The 18,858-nt window shown below is 32.5% G+C and overlaps 1 protein-coding gene across 1 annotated transcript; it reads right to left on the bottom strand.

The window, feature by feature from the left end:
- Window positions 1-16,357: 16,357 nt before the first annotated feature.
- LOC148608963 (uncharacterized) lies at window positions 16,358-18,637 on the bottom strand. Its single transcript, XM_088541886.1, has 2 exons — window positions 18,333-18,637; window positions 16,358-17,156 (listed from the first exon to the last, which is right to left on the bottom strand). Exons 1-2 carry the CDS (start codon window positions 18,504-18,506, stop codon window positions 16,470-16,472), a joined length of 861 nt encoding a protein of 286 aa, XP_088398012.1. The 5' UTR covers window positions 18,507-18,637; the 3' UTR covers window positions 16,358-16,469.
- Window positions 18,638-18,858: the final 221 nt, after the last annotated feature.

Below are 18,858 nucleotides of genomic sequence, written 5' to 3'. Positions count from 1 at the left end.
TAAACTTTGAGGGCTATATTTACCTAAATATGGTGGTAATAAGCACTTGAAATCAAGTTTTGTGTAGATTTGAGCAAAAATTAGGTTAGAAATGAGGAAAAACTCACTTTCATTACTGCGGTTAAGGCCATATCAGCATTCCCCTATGGCAACATGGAAAATCCATTATTGAGTACTTTTTTTGCTTTAGGTGCCCTTTACTGGTCATGTTTTAATGTGAAAACACTGTATTTACAAATTTAAAGCCAAATATATCACCTTTTGTGAAAATTTAAAGATTTAGGATTTTTGACATGTGATCAAGAAAAAGGGGGAGGCATGTCAGAAATAATTTTTTTAAAATAGACCAATTTCTCAGAAAATGATTACTTTTAAAACTATTTCTTCATTAATATTGTTAAAAAACAAGTTGTGATTGATATTTTTTATTTGAAAAGTCAGAAAAAGTTCTTTGCAAATATTTAATGCATTTAAGTATGGTAGAATATTGTCACTTTTTTGCTCGCACAACTTGGTTACCCTATATTTAAAAATCAAATATTTAAAAAAGTGCTTGTCACATTTCACTGAAACTTTGCAAATGCATTCAGTATGTGTGTAGGAAGATACCTGTATAGTTATTTATTTTTTCTAAGACAAAAAGTGACTGTTTAGGTTACAGACCACCAATTCAACCAATGAGCATTTGGAACGTACGCAAAAAAAGTCCTACGCAGAAATTACCCCTGTTCCTCATAGTGCTGTGAAAAAAGTTCTCATCTTATTTAAAAAAATTAAACAGTTTCTGACAGGAAAAACATTTCTGTACATTTTATAGGTGCATTTTGCTTCTTGTGATGTGAAGCCTAATCTCCATAATGATTTTTAAATATACCCTTATCTTGTGAAAACACTGGGATTTCCCATGCTATTTATAGACCCTTCACTTCCGGTGACCAGTACTGCACTGCAAGTCTGCTAACCCCACATGCCATTCTGAGGATTGTGAGCTGACATATGTAGAATCATGCTGATATATAGTCCTCTGCAGGTTAAAGTTAAGGTAGAGTCCAGAGAAGTCATTGAATATTGTGAAATTAGCATAGAAGCCTATGGAAAGTGGAATTAGTGGTTTTTAGCCTTAAGAAGAAGCTATGGCAAAATGAAAAGTTTCTTGAAATAGTTTTAAACTACTTGAAGATCTTGTTAACTTTGCCATGAGAGGAATACACTACAAAAATCCTTTAAAATATGCATTTTTTTAAGTTATAGGTCCAAATTATGGAAAATTGGTCTTTTTGGCTGATTTTTATGTCCTATCTTGTAAAAAGTGTAGAAAATTTAGTAAAAATATCAAATATTAAACTTTGAGGGCTATATTTACCTAAATATGGTGGTAATAAGCACTTGAAATCAAGTTTTGTGTAGATTTGAGCAAAAATTAGGTTAGAAATGAGGAAAAACTCACTTTCATTACTGCGGTTAAGGCCATATCAGCATTCCCCTATGGCAACATGGAAAATCCATTATTGAGTACTTTTTTTGCTTTAGGTGCCCTTTACTGGTCATGTTTTAATGTGAAAACACTGTATTTACAAATTTAAAGCCAAATATATCACCTTTTGTGAAAATTTAAAGATTTAGGATTTTTGACATGTGATCAAGAAAAAGGGGGAGGCATGTCAGAAATAATTTTTTTAAAATAGACCAATTTCTCAGAAAATGATTACTTTTAAAACTATTTCTTCATTAATATTGTTAAAAAACAAGTTGTGATTGATATTTTTTATTTGAAAAGTCAGAAAAAGTTCTTTGCAAATATTTAATGCATTTAAGTATGGTAGAATATTGTCACTTTTTTGCTCGCACAACTTGGTTACCCTATATTTAAAAATCAAATATTTAAAAAAGTGCTTGTCACATTTCACTGAAACTTTGCAAATGCATTCAGTATGTGTGTAGGAAGATACCTGTATAGTTATTTATTTTTTCTAAGACAAAAAGTGACTGTTTAGGTTACAGACCACCAATTCAACCAATGAGCATTTGGAACGTACGCAAAAAAAGTCCTACGCAGAAATTACCCCTGTTCCTCATAGTGCTGTGAAAAAAGTTCTCATCTTATTTAAAAAAATTAAACAGTTTCTGACAGGAAAAACATTTCTGTACATTTTATAGGTGCATTTTGCTTCTTGTGATGTGAAGCCTAATCTCCATAATGATTTTTAAATATACCCTTATCTTGTGAAAACACTGGGATTTCCCATGCTATTTATAGACCCTTCACTTCCGGTGACCAGTACTGCACTGCAAGTCTGCTAACCCCACATGCCATTCTGAGGATTGTGAGCTGACATATGTAGAATCATGCTGATATATAGTCCTCTGCAGGTTAAAGTTAAGGTAGAGTCCAGAGAAGTCATTGAATATTGTGAAATTAGCATAGAAGCCTATGGAAAGTGGAATTAGTGGTTTTTAGCCTTAAGAAGAAGCTATGGCAAAATGAAAAGTTTCTTGAAATAGTTTTAAACTACTTGAAGATCTTGTTAACTTTGCCATGAGAGGAATACACTACAAAAATCCTTTAAAATATGCATTTTTTTAAGTTATAGGTCCAAATTATGGAAAATTGGTCTTTTTGGCTGATTTTTATGTCCTATCTTGTAAAAAGTGTAGAAAATTTAGTAAAAATATCAAATATTAAACTTTGAGGGCTATATTTACCTAAATATGGTGGTAATAAGCACTTGAAATCAAGTTTTGTGTAGATTTGAGCAAAAATTAGGTTAGAAATGAGGAAAAACTCACTTTCATTACTGCGGTTAAGGCCATATCAGCATTCCCCTATGGCAACATGGAAAATCCATTATTGAGTACTTTTTTTGCTTTAGGTGCCCTTTACTGGTCATGTTTTAATGTGAAAACACTGTATTTACAAATTTAAAGCCAAATATATCACCTTTTGTGAAAATTTAAAGATTTAGGATTTTTGACATGTGATCAAGAAAAAGGGGGAGGCATGTCAGAAATAATTTTTTTAAAATAGACCAATTTCTCAGAAAATGATTACTTTTAAAACTATTTCTTCATTAATATTGTTAAAAAACAAGTTGTGATTGATATTTTTTATTTGAAAAGTCAGAAAAAGTTCTTTGCAAATATTTAATGCATTTAAGTATGGTAGAATATTGTCACTTTTTTGCTCGCACAACTTGGTTACCCTATATTTAAAAATCAAATATTTAAAAAAGTGCTTGTCACATTTCACTGAAACTTTGCAAATGCATTCAGTATGTGTGTAGGAAGATACCTGTATAGTTATTTATTTTTTCTAAGACAAAAAGTGACTGTTTAGGTTACAGACCACCAATTCAACCAATGAGCATTTGGAACGTACGCAAAAAAAGTCCTACGCAGAAATTACCCCTGTTCCTCATAGTGCTGTGAAAAAAGTTCTCATCTTATTTAAAAAAATTAAACAGTTTCTGACAGGAAAAACATTTCTGTACATTTTATAGGTGCATTTTGCTTCTTGTGATGTGAAGCCTAATCTCCATAATGATTTTTAAATATACCCTTATCTTGTGAAAACACTGGGATTTCCCATGCTATTTATAGACCCTTCACTTCCGGTGACCAGTACTGCACTGCAAGTCTGCTAACCCCACATGCCATTCTGAGGATTGTGAGCTGACATATGTAGAATCATGCTGATATATAGTCCTCTGCAGGTTAAAGTTAAGGTAGAGTCCAGAGAAGTCATTGAATATTGTGAAATTAGCATAGAAGCCTATGGAAAGTGGAATTAGTGGTTTTTAGCCTTAAGAAGAAGCTATGGCAAAATGAAAAGTTTCTTGAAATAGTTTTAAACTACTTGAAGATCTTGTTAACTTTGCCATGAGAGGAATACACTACAAAAATCCTTTAAAATATGCATTTTTTTAAGTTATAGGTCCAAATTATGGAAAATTGGTCTTTTTGGCTGATTTTTATGTCCTGTCTTGTAAAAAGTGTAGAAAATTTAGTAAAAATATCAAATATTAAACTTTGAGGGCTATATTTACCTAAATATGGTGGTAATAAGCACTTGAAATCAAGTTTTGTGTAGATTTGAGCAAAAATTAGGTTAGAAATGAGGAAAAACTCACTTTCATTACTGCGGTTAAGGCCATATCAGCATTCCCCTATGGCAACATGGAAAATCCATTATTGAGTACTTTTTTTGCTTTAGGTGCCCTTTACTGGTCATGTTTTAATGTGAAAACACTGTATTTACAAATTTAAAGCCAAATATATCACCTTTTGTGAAAATTTAAAGATTTAGGATTTTTGACATGTGATCAAGAAAAAGGGGGAGGCATGTCAGAAATAATTTTTTTAAAATAGACCAATTTCTCAGAAAATGATTACTTTTAAAACTATTTCTTCATTAATATTGTTAAAAAACAAGTTGTGATTGATATTTTTTATTTGAAAAGTCAGAAAAAGTTCTTTGCAAATATTTAATGCATTTAAGTATGGTAGAATATTGTCACTTTTTTGCTCGCACAACTTGGTTACCCTATATTTAAAAATCAAATATTTAAAAAAGTGCTTGTCACATTTCACTGAAACTTTGCAAATGCATTCAGTATGTGTGTAGGAAGATACCTGTATAGTTATTTATTTTTTCTAAGACAAAAAGTGACTGTTTAGGTTACAGACCACCAATTCAACCAATGAGCATTTGGAACGTACGCAAAAAAAGTCCTACGCAGAAATTACCCCTGTTCCTCATAGTGCTGTGAAAAAAGTTCTCATCTTATTTAAAAAAATTAAACAGTTTCTGACAGGAAAAACATTTCTGTACATTTTATAGGTGCATTTTGCTTCTTGTGATGTGAAGCCTAATCTCCATAATGATTTTTAAATATACCCTTATCTTGTGAAAACACTGGGATTTCCCATGCTATTTATAGACCCTTCACTTCCGGTGACCAGTACTGCACTGCAAGTCTGCTAACCCCACATGCCATTCTGAGGATTGTGAGCTGACATATGTAGAATCATGCTGATATATAGTCCTCTGCAGGTTAAAGTTAAGGTAGAGTCCAGAGAAGTCATTGAATATTGTGAAATTAGCATAGAAGCCTATGGAAAGTGGAATTAGTGGTTTTTAGCCTTAAGAAGAAGCTATGGCAAAATGAAAAGTTTCTTGAAATAGTTTTAAACTACTTGAAGATCTTGTTAACTTTGCCATGAGAGGAATACACTACAAAAATCCTTTAAAATATGCATTTTTTTAAGTTATAGGTCCAAATTATGGAAAATTGGTCTTTTTGGCTGATTTTTATGTCCTGTCTTGTAAAAAGTGTAGAAAATTTAGTAAAAATATCAAATATTAAACTTTGAGGGCTATATTTACCTAAATATGGTGGTAATAAGCACTTGAAATCAAGTTTTGTGTAGATTTGAGCAAAAATTAGGTTAGAAATGAGGAAAAACTCACTTTCATTACTGCGGTTAAGGCCATATCAGCATTCCCCTATGGCAACATGGAAAATCCATTATTGAGTACTTTTTTTGCTTTAGGTGCCCTTTACTGGTCATGTTTTAATGTGAAAACACTGTATTTACAAATTTAAAGCCAAATATATCACCTTTTGTGAAAATTTAAAGATTTAGGATTTTTGACATGTGATCAAGAAAAAGGGGGAGGCATGTCAGAAATAATTTTTTTAAAATAGACCAATTTCTCAGAAAATGATTACTTTTAAAACTATTTCTTCATTAATATTGTTAAAAAACAAGTTGTGATTGATATTTTTTATTTGAAAAGTCAGAAAAAGTTCTTTGCAAATATTTAATGCATTTAAGTATGGTAGAATATTGTCACTTTTTTGCTCGCACAACTTGGTTACCCTATATTTAAAAATCAAATATTTAAAAAAGTGCTTGTCACATTTCACTGAAACTTTGCAAATGCATTCAGTATGTGTGTAGGAAGATACCTGTATAGTTATTTATTTTTTCTAAGACAAAAAGTGACTGTTTAGGTTACAGACCACCAATTCAACCAATGAGCATTTGGAACGTACGCAAAAAAAGTCCTACGCAGAAATTACCCCTGTTCCTCATAGTGCTGTGAAAAAAGTTCTCATCTTATTTAAAAAAATTAAACAGTTTCTGACAGGAAAAACATTTCTGTACATTTTATAGGTGCATTTTGCTTCTTGTGATGTGAAGCCTAATCTCCATAATGATTTTTAAATATACCCTTATCTTGTGAAAACACTGGGATTTCCCATGCTATTTATAGACCCTTCACTTCCGGTGACCAGTACTGCACTGCAAGTCTGCTAACCCCACATGCCATTCTGAGGATTGTGAGCTGACATATGTAGAATCATGCTGATATATAGTCCTCTGCAGGTTAAAGTTAAGGTAGAGTCCAGAGAAGTCATTGAATATTGTGAAATTAGCATAGAAGCCTATGGAAAGTGGAATTAGTGGTTTTTAGCCTTAAGAAGAAGCTATGGCAAAATGAAAAGTTTCTTGAAATAGTTTTAAACTACTTGAAGATCTTGTTAACTTTGCCATGAGAGGAATACACTACAAAAATCCTTTAAAATATGCATTTTTTTAAGTTATAGGTCCAAATTATGGAAAATTGGTCTTTTTGGCTGATTTTTATGTCCTGTCTTGTAAAAAGTGTAGAAAATTTAGTAAAAATATCAAATATTAAACTTTGAGGGCTATATTTACCTAAATATGGTGGTAATAAGCACTTGAAATCAAGTTTTGTGTAGATTTGAGCAAAAATTAGGTTAGAAATGAGGAAAAACTCACTTTCATTACTGCGGTTAAGGCCATATCAGCATTCCCCTATGGCAACATGGAAAATCCATTATTGAGTACTTTTTTTGCTTTAGGTGCCCTTTACTGGTCATGTTTTAATGTGAAAACACTGTATTTACAAATTTAAAGCCAAATATATCACCTTTTGTGAAAATTTAAAGATTTAGGATTTTTGACATGTGATCAAGAAAAAGGGGGAGGCATGTCAGAAATAATTTTTTTAAAATAGACCAATTTCTCAGAAAATGATTACTTTTAAAACTATTTCTTCATTAATATTGTTAAAAAACAAGTTGTGATTGATATTTTTTATTTGAAAAGTCAGAAAAAGTTCTTTGCAAATATTTAATGCATTTAAGTATGGTAGAATATTGTCACTTTTTTGCTCGCACAACTTGGTTACCCTATATTTAAAAATCAAATATTTAAAAAAGTGCTTGTCACATTTCACTGAAACTTTGCAAATGCATTCAGTATGTGTGTAGGAAGATACCTGTATAGTTATTTATTTTTTCTAAGACAAAAAGTGACTGTTTAGGTTACAGACCACCAATTCAACCAATGAGCATTTGGAACGTACGCAAAAAAAGTCCTACGCAGAAATTACCCCTGTTCCTCATAGTGCTGTGAAAAAAGTTCTCATCTTATTTAAAAAAATTAAACAGTTTCTGACAGGAAAAACATTTCTGTACATTTTATAGGTGCATTTTGCTTCTTGTGATGTGAAGCCTAATCTCCATAATGATTTTTAAATATACCCTTATCTTGTGAAAACACTGGGATTTCCCATGCTATTTATAGACCCTTCACTTCCGGTGACCAGTACTGCACTGCAAGTCTGCTAACCCCACATGCCATTCTGAGGATTGTGAGCTGACATATGTAGAATCATGCTGATATATAGTCCTCTGCAGGTTAAAGTTAAGGTAGAGTCCAGAGAAGTCATTGAATATTGTGAAATTAGCATAGAAGCCTATGGAAAGTGGAATTAGTGGTTTTTAGCCTTAAGAAGAAGCTATGGCAAAATGAAAAGTTTCTTGAAATAGTTTTAAACTACTTGAAGATCTTGTTAACTTTGCCATGAGAGGAATACACTACAAAAATCCTTTAAAATATGCATTTTTTTAAGTTATAGGTCCAAATTATGGAAAATTGGTCTTTTTGGCTGATTTTTATGTCCTATCTTGTAAAAAGTGTAGAAAATTTAGTAAAAATATCAAATATTAAACTTTGAGGGCTATATTTACCTAAATATGGTGGTAATAAGCACTTGAAATCAAGTTTTGTGTAGATTTGAGCAAAAATTAGGTTAGAAATGAGGAAAAACTCACTTTCATTACTGCGGTTAAGGCCATATCAGCATTCCCCTATGGCAACATGGAAAATCCATTATTGAGTACTTTTTTTGCTTTAGGTGCCCTTTACTGGTCATGTTTTAATGTGAAAACACTGTATTTACAAATTTAAAGCCAAATATATCACCTTTTGTGAAAATTTAAAGATTTAGGATTTTTGACATGTGATCAAGAAAAAGGGGGAGGCATGTCAGAAATAATTTTTTTAAAATAGACCAATTTCTCAGAAAATGATTACTTTTAAAACTATTTCTTCATTAATATTGTTAAAAAACAAGTTGTGATTGATATTTTTTATTTGAAAAGTCAGAAAAAGTTCTTTGCAAATATTTAATGCATTTAAGTATGGTAGAATATTGTCACTTTTTTGCTCGCACAACTTGGTTACCCTATATTTAAAAATCAAATATTTAAAAAAGTGCTTGTCACATTTCACTGAAACTTTGCAAATGCATTCAGTATGTGTGTAGGAAGATACCTGTATAGTTATTTATTTTTTCTAAGACAAAAAGTGACTGTTTAGGTTACAGACCACCAATTCAACCAATGAGCATTTGGAACGTACGCAAAAAAAGTCCTACGCAGAAATTACCCCTGTTCCTCATAGTGCTGTGAAAAAAGTTCTCATCTTATTTAAAAAAATTAAACAGTTTCTGACAGGAAAAACATTTCTGTACATTTTATAGGTGCATTTTGCTTCTTGTGATGTGAAGCCTAATCTCCATAATGATTTTTAAATATACCCTTATCTTGTGAAAACACTGGGATTTCCCATGCTATTTATAGACCCTTCACTTCCGGTGACCAGTACTGCACTGCAAGTCTGCTAACCCCACATGCCATTCTGAGGATTGTGAGCTGACATATGTAGAATCATGCTGATATATAGTCCTCTGCAGGTTAAAGTTAAGGTAGAGTCCAGAGAAGTCATTGAATATTGTGAAATTAGCATAGAAGCCTATGGAAAGTGGAATTAGTGGTTTTTAGCCTTAAGAAGAAGCTATGGCAAAATGAAAAGTTTCTTGAAATAGTTTTAAACTACTTGAAGATCTTGTTAACTTTGCCATGAGAGGAATACACTACAAAAATCCTTTAAAATATGCATTTTTTTAAGTTATAGGTCCAAATTATGGAAAATTGGTCTTTTTGGCTGATTTTTATGTCCTATCTTGTAAAAAGTGTAGAAAATTTAGTAAAAATATCAAATATTAAACTTTGAGGGCTATATTTACCTAAATATGGTGGTAATAAGCACTTGAAATCAAGTTTTGTGTAGATTTGAGCAAAAATTAGGTTAGAAATGAGGAAAAACTCACTTTCATTACTGCGGTTAAGGCCATATCAGCATTCCCCTATGGCAACATGGAAAATCCATTATTGAGTACTTTTTTTGCTTTAGGTGCCCTTTACTGGTCATGTTTTAATGTGAAAACACTGTATTTACAAATTTAAAGCCAAATATATCACCTTTTGTGAAAATTTAAAGATTTAGGATTTTTGACATGTGATCAAGAAAAAGGGGGAGGCATGTCAGAAATAATTTTTTTAAAATAGACCAATTTCTCAGAAAATGATTACTTTTAAAACTATTTCTTCATTAATATTGTTAAAAAACAAGTTGTGATTGATATTTTTTATTTGAAAAGTCAGAAAAAGTTCTTTGCAAATATTTAATGCATTTAAGTATGGTAGAATATTGTCACTTTTTTGCTCGCACAACTTGGTTACCCTATATTTAAAAATCAAATATTTAAAAAAGTGCTTGTCACATTTCACTGAAACTTTGCAAATGCATTCAGTATGTGTGTAGGAAGATACCTGTATAGTTATTTATTTTTTCTAAGACAAAAAGTGACTGTTTAGGTTACAGACCACCAATTCAACCAATGAGCATTTGGAACGTACGCAAAAAAAGTCCTACGCAGAAATTACCCCTGTTCCTCATAGTGCTGTGAAAAAAGTTCTCATCTTATTTAAAAAAATTAAACAGTTTCTGACAGGAAAAACATTTCTGTACATTTTATAGGTGCATTTTGCTTCTTGTGATGTGAAGCCTAATCTCCATAATGATTTTTAAATATACCCTTATCTTGTGAAAACACTGGGATTTCCCATGCTATTTATAGACCCTTCACTTCCGGTGACCAGTACTGCACTGCAAGTCTGCTAACCCCACATGCCATTCTGAGGATTGTGAGCTGACATATGTAGAATCATGCTGATATATAGTCCTCTGCAGGTTAAAGTTAAGGTAGAGTCCAGAGAAGTCATTGAATATTGTGAAATTAGCATAGAAGCCTATGGAAAGTGGAATTAGTGGTTTTTAGCCTTAAGAAGAAGCTATGGCAAAATGAAAAGTTTCTTGAAATAGTTTTAAACTACTTGAAGATCTTGTTAACTTTGCCATGAGAGGAATACACTACAAAAATCCTTTAAAATATGCATTTTTTTAAGTTATAGGTCCAAATTATGGAAAATTGGTCTTTTTGGCTGATTTTTATGTCCTATCTTGTAAAAAGTGTAGAAAATTTAGTAAAAATATCAAATATTAAACTTTGAGGGCTATATTTACCTAAATATGGTGGTAATAAGCACTTGAAATCAAGTTTTGTGTAGATTTGAGCAAAAATTAGGTTAGAAATGAGGAAAAACTCACTTTCATTACTGCGGTTAAGGCCATATCAGCATTCCCCTATGGCAACATGGAAAATCCATTATTGAGTACTTTTTTTGCTTTAGGTGCCCTTTACTGGTCATGTTTTAATGTGAAAACACTGTATTTACAAATTTAAAGCCAAATATATCACCTTTTGTGAAAATTTAAAGATTTAGGATTTTTGACATGTGATCAAGAAAAAGGGGGAGGCATGTCAGAAATAATTTTTTTAAAATAGACCAATTTCTCAGAAAATGATTACTTTTAAAACTATTTCTTCATTAATATTGTTAAAAAACAAGTTGTGATTGATATTTTTTATTTGAAAAGTCAGAAAAAGTTCTTTGCAAATATTTAATGCATTTAAGTATGGTAGAATATTGTCACTTTTTTGCTCGCACAACTTGGTTACCCTATATTTAAAAATCAAATATTTAAAAAAGTGCTTGTCACATTTCACTGAAACTTTGCAAATGCATTCAGTATGTGTGTAGGAAGATACCTGTATAGTTATTTATTTTTTCTAAGACAAAAAGTGACTGTTTAGGTTACAGACCACCAATTCAACCAATGAGCATTTGGAACGTACGCAAAAAAAGTCCTACGCAGAAATTACCCCTGTTCCTCATAGTGCTGTGAAAAAAGTTCTCATCTTATTTAAAAAAATTAAACAGTTTCTGACAGGAAAAACATTTCTGTACATTTTATAGGTGCATTTTGCTTCTTGTGATGTGAAGCCTAATCTCCATAATGATTTTTAAATATACCCTTATCTTGTGAAAACACTGGGATTTCCCATGCTATTTATAGACCCTTCACTTCCGGTGACCAGTACTGCACTGCAAGTCTGCTAACCCCACATGCCATTCTGAGGATTGTGAGCTGACATATGTAGAATCATGCTGATATATAGTCCTCTGCAGGTTAAAGTTAAGGTAGAGTCCAGAGAAGTCATTGAATATTGTGAAATTAGCATAGAAGCCTATGGAAAGTGGAATTAGTGGTTTTTAGCCTTAAGAAGAAGCTATGGCAAAATGAAAAGTTTCTTGAAATAGTTTTAAACTACTTGAAGATCTTGTTAACTTTGCCATGAGAGGAATACACTACAAAAATCCTTTAAAATATGCATTTTTTTAAGTTATAGGTCCAAATTATGGAAAATTGGTCTTTTTGGCTGATTTTTATGTCCTATCTTGTAAAAAGTGTAGAAAATTTAGTAAAAATATCAAATATTAAACTTTGAGGGCTATATTTACCTAAATATGGTGGTAATAAGCACTTGAAATCAAGTTTTGTGTAGATTTGAGCAAAAATTAGGTTAGAAATGAGGAAAAACTCACTTTCATTACTGCGGTTAAGGCCATATCAGCATTCCCCTATGGCAACATGGAAAATCCATTATTGAGTACTTTTTTTGCTTTAGGTGCCCTTTACTGGTCATGTTTTAATGTGAAAACACTGTATTTACAAATTTAAAGCCAAATATATCACCTTTTGTGAAAATTTAAAGATTTAGGATTTTTGACATGTGATCAAGAAAAAGGGGGAGGCATGTCAGAAATAATTTTTTTAAAATAGACCAATTTCTCAGAAAATGATTACTTTTAAAACTATTTCTTCATTAATATTGTTAAAAAACAAGTTGTGATTGATATTTTTTATTTGAAAAGTCAGAAAAAGTTCTTTGCAAATATTTAATGCATTTAAGTATGGTAGAATATTGTCACTTTTTTGCTCGCACAACTTGGTTACCCTATATTTAAAAATCAAATATTTAAAAAAGTGCTTGTCACATTTCACTGAAACTTTGCAAATGCATTCAGTATGTGTGTAGGAAGATACCTGTATAGTTATTTATTTTTTCTAAGACAAAAAGTGACTGTTTAGGTTACAGACCACCAATTCAACCAATGAGCATTTGGAACGTACGCAAAAAAAGTCCTACGCAGAAATTACCCCTGTTCCTCATAGTGCTGTGAAAAAAGTTCTCATCTTATTTAAAAAAATTAAACAGTTTCTGACAGGAAAAACATTTCTGTACATTTTATAGGTGCATTTTGCTTCTTGTGATGTGAAGCCTAATCTCCATAATGATTTTTAAATATACCCTTATCTTGTGAAAACACTGGGATTTCCCATGCTATTTATAGACCCTTCACTTCCGGTGACCAGTACTGCACTGCAAGTCTGCTAACCCCACATGCCATTCTGAGGATTGTGAGCTGACATATGTAGAATCATGCTGATATATAGTCCTCTGCAGGTTAAAGTTAAGGTAGAGTCCAGAGAAGTCATTGAATATTGTGAAATTAGCATAGAAGCCTATGGAAAGTGGAATTAGTGGTTTTTAGCCTTAAGAAGAAGCTATGGCAAAATGAAAAGTTTCTTGAAATAGTTTTAAACTACTTGAAGATCTTGTTAACTTTGCCATGAGAGGAATACACTACAAAAATCCTTTAAAATATGCATTTTTTTAAGTTATAGGTCCAAATTATGGAAAATTGGTCTTTTTGGCTGATTTTTATGTCCTATCTTGTAAAAAGTGTAGAAAATTTAGTAAAAATATCAAATATTAAACTTTGAGGGCTATATTTACCTAAATATGGTGGTAATAAGCACTTGAAATCAAGTTTTGTGTAGATTTGAGCAAAAATTAGGTTAGAAATGAGGAAAAACTCACTTTCATTACTGCGGTTAAGGCCATATCAGCATTCCCCTATGGCAACATGGAAAATCCATTATTGAGTACTTTTTTTGCTTTAGGTGCCCTTTACTGGTCATGTTTTAATGTGAAAACACTGTATTTACAAATTTAAAGCCAAATATATCACCTTTTGTGAAAATTTAAAGATTTAGGATTTTTGACATGTGATCAAGAAAAAGGGGGAGGCATGTCAGAAATAATTTTTTTAAAATAGACCAATTTCTCAGAAAATGATTACTTTTAAAACTATTTCTTCATTAATATTGTTAAAAAACAAGTTGTGATTGATATTTTTTATTTGAAAAGTCAGAAAAAGTTCTTTGCAAATATTTAATGCATTTAAGTATGGTAGAATATTGTCACTTTTTTGCTCGCACAACTTGGTTACCCTATATTTAAAAATCAAATATTTAAAAAAGTGCTTGTCACATTTCACTGAAACTTTGCAAATGCATTCAGTATGTGTGTAGGAAGATACCTGTATAGTTATTTATTTTTTCTAAGACAAAAAGTGACTGTTTAGGTTACAGACCACCAATTCAACCAATGAGCATTTGGAACGTACGCAAAAAAAGTCCTACGCAGAAATTACCCCTGTTCCTCATAGTGCTGTGAAAAAAGTTCTCATCTTATTTAAAAAAATTAAACAGTTTCTGACAGGAAAAACATTTCTGTACATTTTATAGGTGCATTTTGCTTCTTGTGATGTGAAGCCTAATCTCCATAATGATTTTTAAATATACCCTTATCTTGTGAAAACACTGGGATTTCCCATGCTATTTATAGACCCTTCACTTCCGGTGACCAGTACTGCACTGCAAGTCTGCTAACCCCACATGCCATTCTGAGGATTGTGAGCTGACATATGTAGAATCATGCTGATATATAGTCCTCTGCAGGTTAAAGTTAAGGTAGAGTCCAGAGAAGTCATTGAATATTGTGAAATTAGCATAGAAGCCAGTTGTTAACCTCCGATTATCTCTGGGGTATGTTTTCATAATTATCTACACAAGTTTAAAGGTCGCCCACGACCATTTTGATGCTTTTATCTCGATGACATCTTCAGCTAATTTTAACGGCTTAATCGATTAACACATTATAAGACCGGTGTAGGGCATGTTTACCCTTCCGGGCACCTGGTGTCTATTTTTTTGTGCGCGTTCGAAGTGCAAATGTTTTTGTTGTGAGTGTGCTGTTTTGTTTTTTGTATCTTTAGTATTTGTTTGTGACTGCGTAACCGTTAAATTTGTATTTTGGAAGGAAGAATCCTGGTAGTATGTGTCAACATTTCTAAAGATTGGATTTCCATCAGTTTTGTCGGACTTGATGTTATATCTTTGAAATATGCCGAGTCAGTCTTTAAGGCATACTTTGATTAGTTGAAGTAATAGGTTGCAATAATTAAACAAGAGTTTGGTCGATGGTTTTGGTGAGTAAAAAGTGATAATTTTTTGTTCATTAATGATCAGTTACCACATTTTTTTGTTTTTTAATAGTTAGGAATAATTAAAGATATCTTAAAATCATAATTCTATTTTTTGGACTTACACAAATTGATTTGTTTCAAAGATTGCAAACCAATCAATGATCGATATGACTTCTGATATTTCTCATCAAAATCATCGTCAAGCAAATACGAGACGTTCAATTTATCAATCAATTACCGTTCGATTTGTGACCGATATGTGATCGATTATATATGTAATGTAAATGTAAAAAATACAGAGGGCAAAGTCCTTATAACAGAAACCGTAATTTAATCGTACTGTTTGACATAGTTTAAACACTATAAGTTAATTGAAAATATTCATGCCTGTATGATTTTGCGCTATGACCGAAATGAATGCTCCGTGATGCCTTAGCTGGGTGTTATAGGGGCATTACTCCCGCAAAACTTAAAGGATAAAAATTTCCTAGCAATATACACAGCTACTTCTTGTATCTTTATTACATACCAAGAACCGTGTAACACGATACGATCGCAGGGTCGACCCATGAACAGTTGGGGTAAGTGTGAACACAATTTTAGTTTTTGACACACTTAATCATAGGGACTTACAATTCATTATGGACAACAACTGGTTTGGACACTAAACTGCTCAGAATTTGACACTCCAAAAAAATTTCAAAATCTGACCAAACATAAAAAAGTAGATTTTTTGGGGATGTGGTACCTCTCCCCTTTTAACTCGAAAACCACAAGAGATATCTGTAATCTGATTGAAAAATGCAGACAGGAATTTGAATTTCATAAGGCATGCAAAAAAATTGAAAGCGGACCAAAAAAAAAGTTCATTTTTGGGTGGGGTGGCCCTTTTGACCCCTTACAACTCGAAAATTGTCCAAAACGCATCAAATCTGCTGATTTGTTTACAAGATTTTAAAAATAGGGAACACAAAAAGGGACTTAAATATCAAAATCGGAAAAAAAACATTCTGTAGGAGTTTTAATAAAAACACATATTTTTACCCTTTTTGGGCCCTTATTCTAAAACGTTAGGGGCATAAAGGAACCTTCCTTTAGTGGTTAGTAAAATCATATAAAAATTTCAAAACACTTGGTCCCCCACAACTTAAGTTTTTGCAAGTGTCTACGGACGACGACGACAGTGCCACAATATTTTTGCGGTCGTATAAGTAAGACTGACCGACGGAAACGTCAAAAACTTAATACCATCTGCAACAAGTGTCCATGGACGACGACAGCGCTATACCTTTAAGTGCAAATTCATTACATATTTTTGCGGCCGTATAAAAATCTTTTCAAAATGCAATTATCAACAAAGGATATAAAAGTATTAGGAACTTAAAATTTAACTTTTAAACTGACGAAGAAAAATAAGTATTTATTTTCAACAAGATTTATACAAAAAGTGACAATATGAAAGACCTGGCAACACATAATATGCACGTATTATAGTGAGTATCATAGACTGGTTCATTTAGATTTTTTAAATTTCTTTAAGAAATGTTTGAACACTACTGAGACTAGAGTATTAAATGGAACTAAACTGTCAAGAAAAACATTTCCAAATTCCAATCTAATTGGTGGTGGGTACTTTTCCTTTTGACCGTTTGAGATAAGTTCTATTGGTTGTTCACTGGTCAAGTCGACATTATTATCATGATCCTGATTTTTCTTTGTTTCAACTATCTGTGTGCTTTCGTTTGTCAAAATAAGATTGGATCCTGTTTGTGGAGTACAGTTTTCCTGATCAGTTGAGTTTTCCATTTTAGAAAGTTTGTCTATTTGTAGTACGCCGCTTTCCTCCTCAATCACCTTCTTTTCGACAATGCCGTTTTCGATGTATCCGTAATTCGTTTCAAATGCGATTTCATCAACCTCCTTTCCTTCCAAAGATAATAGTACATTTTCCTGAAAATCTTCATAGGTACCACTTGGGTCGAAATAAGGAGATAAAGGGTCTTCAATATTTGGATTATGGAACAAGAAAAGAAGGGCTTGAACACAGTCCTCTAGGTCGTTGCTTTCACTCCAGTCGTCTAAAAGGTTGACACAAATGTTACTAACATCAGTTTCGGTAATTGTAGGGTCGATATTTGGATGGTAAATTCTAGTAAGGCAATGTATGGCAGGTGGAACTTCTGGGTCGTTCAATGTAAACTGTAAATAGGTGTAAAAATTGATAAAACATAGCAAACTATATCATATCCTGTCGATATCTTAGTTTTTGTTGTTCAAAATACAATGCTTTATAGAGCGCAGCTTGATCGTACGATCGAATGGACTCACTTATAATCAAGTTATATTGTCCGAATACGTGATGTCTACAACCACTACGCCGACGACAGCATGATACATGTACCATTATAAACGACCGCCTTTTTGCGATCGTAATACAAGTTAAGGTTCGAGCTAGGGGATGACTTCCTATCCAACTTTGAAAAAACAAAATTTCTATAAATAAATTAGTAAACTCGTTGATTCTTTTGCCTCATAAGAACAGATTTCTTCACCGTGTCAGTTTTCCTTTCCTCTTTCGTTTTACCTCTGGACGTGACATTTTATAAGCAACTCGGCGGTGCAGCGGACGCTTACATTAATTACAGGTGCACAAGTTCCCTATGTATGGTATATATGTCAAAGATACAACAATCCAATCGGGACGAAAATGTCAGCCCAAGGCCATCCATTGGTCTCCAATGAATGACGAGGAAACCCTCATACCACAGGACAGGCTGCAACTGGCCCAAAAACACAATACACAGGTACAGCGAAATAGTTCCCCTATATACTCAATTAACATAAATATAAACTAAAGGTAAAAACGAAACAAGACATACAGAGGCCAGAAATTCCTGACTTGGGACTGGCGAAAAAATGCGGCGTGGTTCAAGTACTCTGGCGTGATCACAACCCTCCCCTTTAAAATCTGACAACTGTGAAAAAAATTACACAATTAAACACATTTAAAAATCAATTCGAAAAGGCCGGAGTCCCTTGTTACAAAGGAAAGAAAATGAATGTAAATTACACAAATGTACAAACTAGGGTCTACTGGCAGTTAACTGACATGCCAGCTCCAGACCAGTTTAAACCTACTAAATCTTATGTCCACACCGTATGTAAAATCAATCCCAATTCTTCTCATGAGGTGTCGAGTACACGGTACATAATACTAGTATTCTTTTGAATTCCACTCGAATCTTGGTTCCCTTGATTACTCTTTCAGTGATGGATTACAGGACCCATTTACTATTACAGACATAATGACTTCAAAGAATAAACATTAAAGATCTGAAAATGTGTTTATCTGTTTTGCAGACAGAGAGCACTTACTTTGAAGACAAACTTTCCTTGTTTGTATAATCCATCACTTGGTGCTATTTCTACATCGAATTCTTCCAGATTGTCATCATCCCATTTGACAACTTTAGCTTGACCACCTGAGAAACTGGCTATATTTCTCATCAATTTATAGAAATCTTTCACGTAATTTCTCTCTGCCCCCATCTTCGATCGCGAGGAAATAACACCCGGCTCTTCTTTTAGCCTGAATACTAGTTTCCAATTAAAATCTTTTACATAATCATTTTGATATGTTGCCTAACATGTTGTATTGGTTCAATCTACCATTTTAATAATGAAATGATGAAATTCAGGTCGTGAGCTTTTTATAGCCAAACTGACAACAATGATGAATGGTTGTGAAATAGTTGTCATTTCTATTTTTACTTTGACGTATAGTACTAAAATAGAACTGGGGGTCTCCGTTTTCTAAAATGATATACACCAGATTAGTGTTGTAATCCATAATAAAGTAAGGAATTTCTCTAACCTGACATTACAAATATAAATAATCAAC

The sequence above is a fragment of the Perna viridis genome, chromosome 8 (assembly GCF_037379345.1).
Source record: "Perna viridis isolate PV_CMFRI_1.1 ecotype Kerala chromosome 8, ASM3737934v1, whole genome shotgun sequence".
NCBI lineage: Eukaryota > Metazoa > Mollusca > Bivalvia > Mytilida > Mytilidae > Perna > Perna viridis.
Note: the sequence above shows the minus strand (reverse complement) of the source record. Positions and strands in the feature narration are given on the sequence as shown.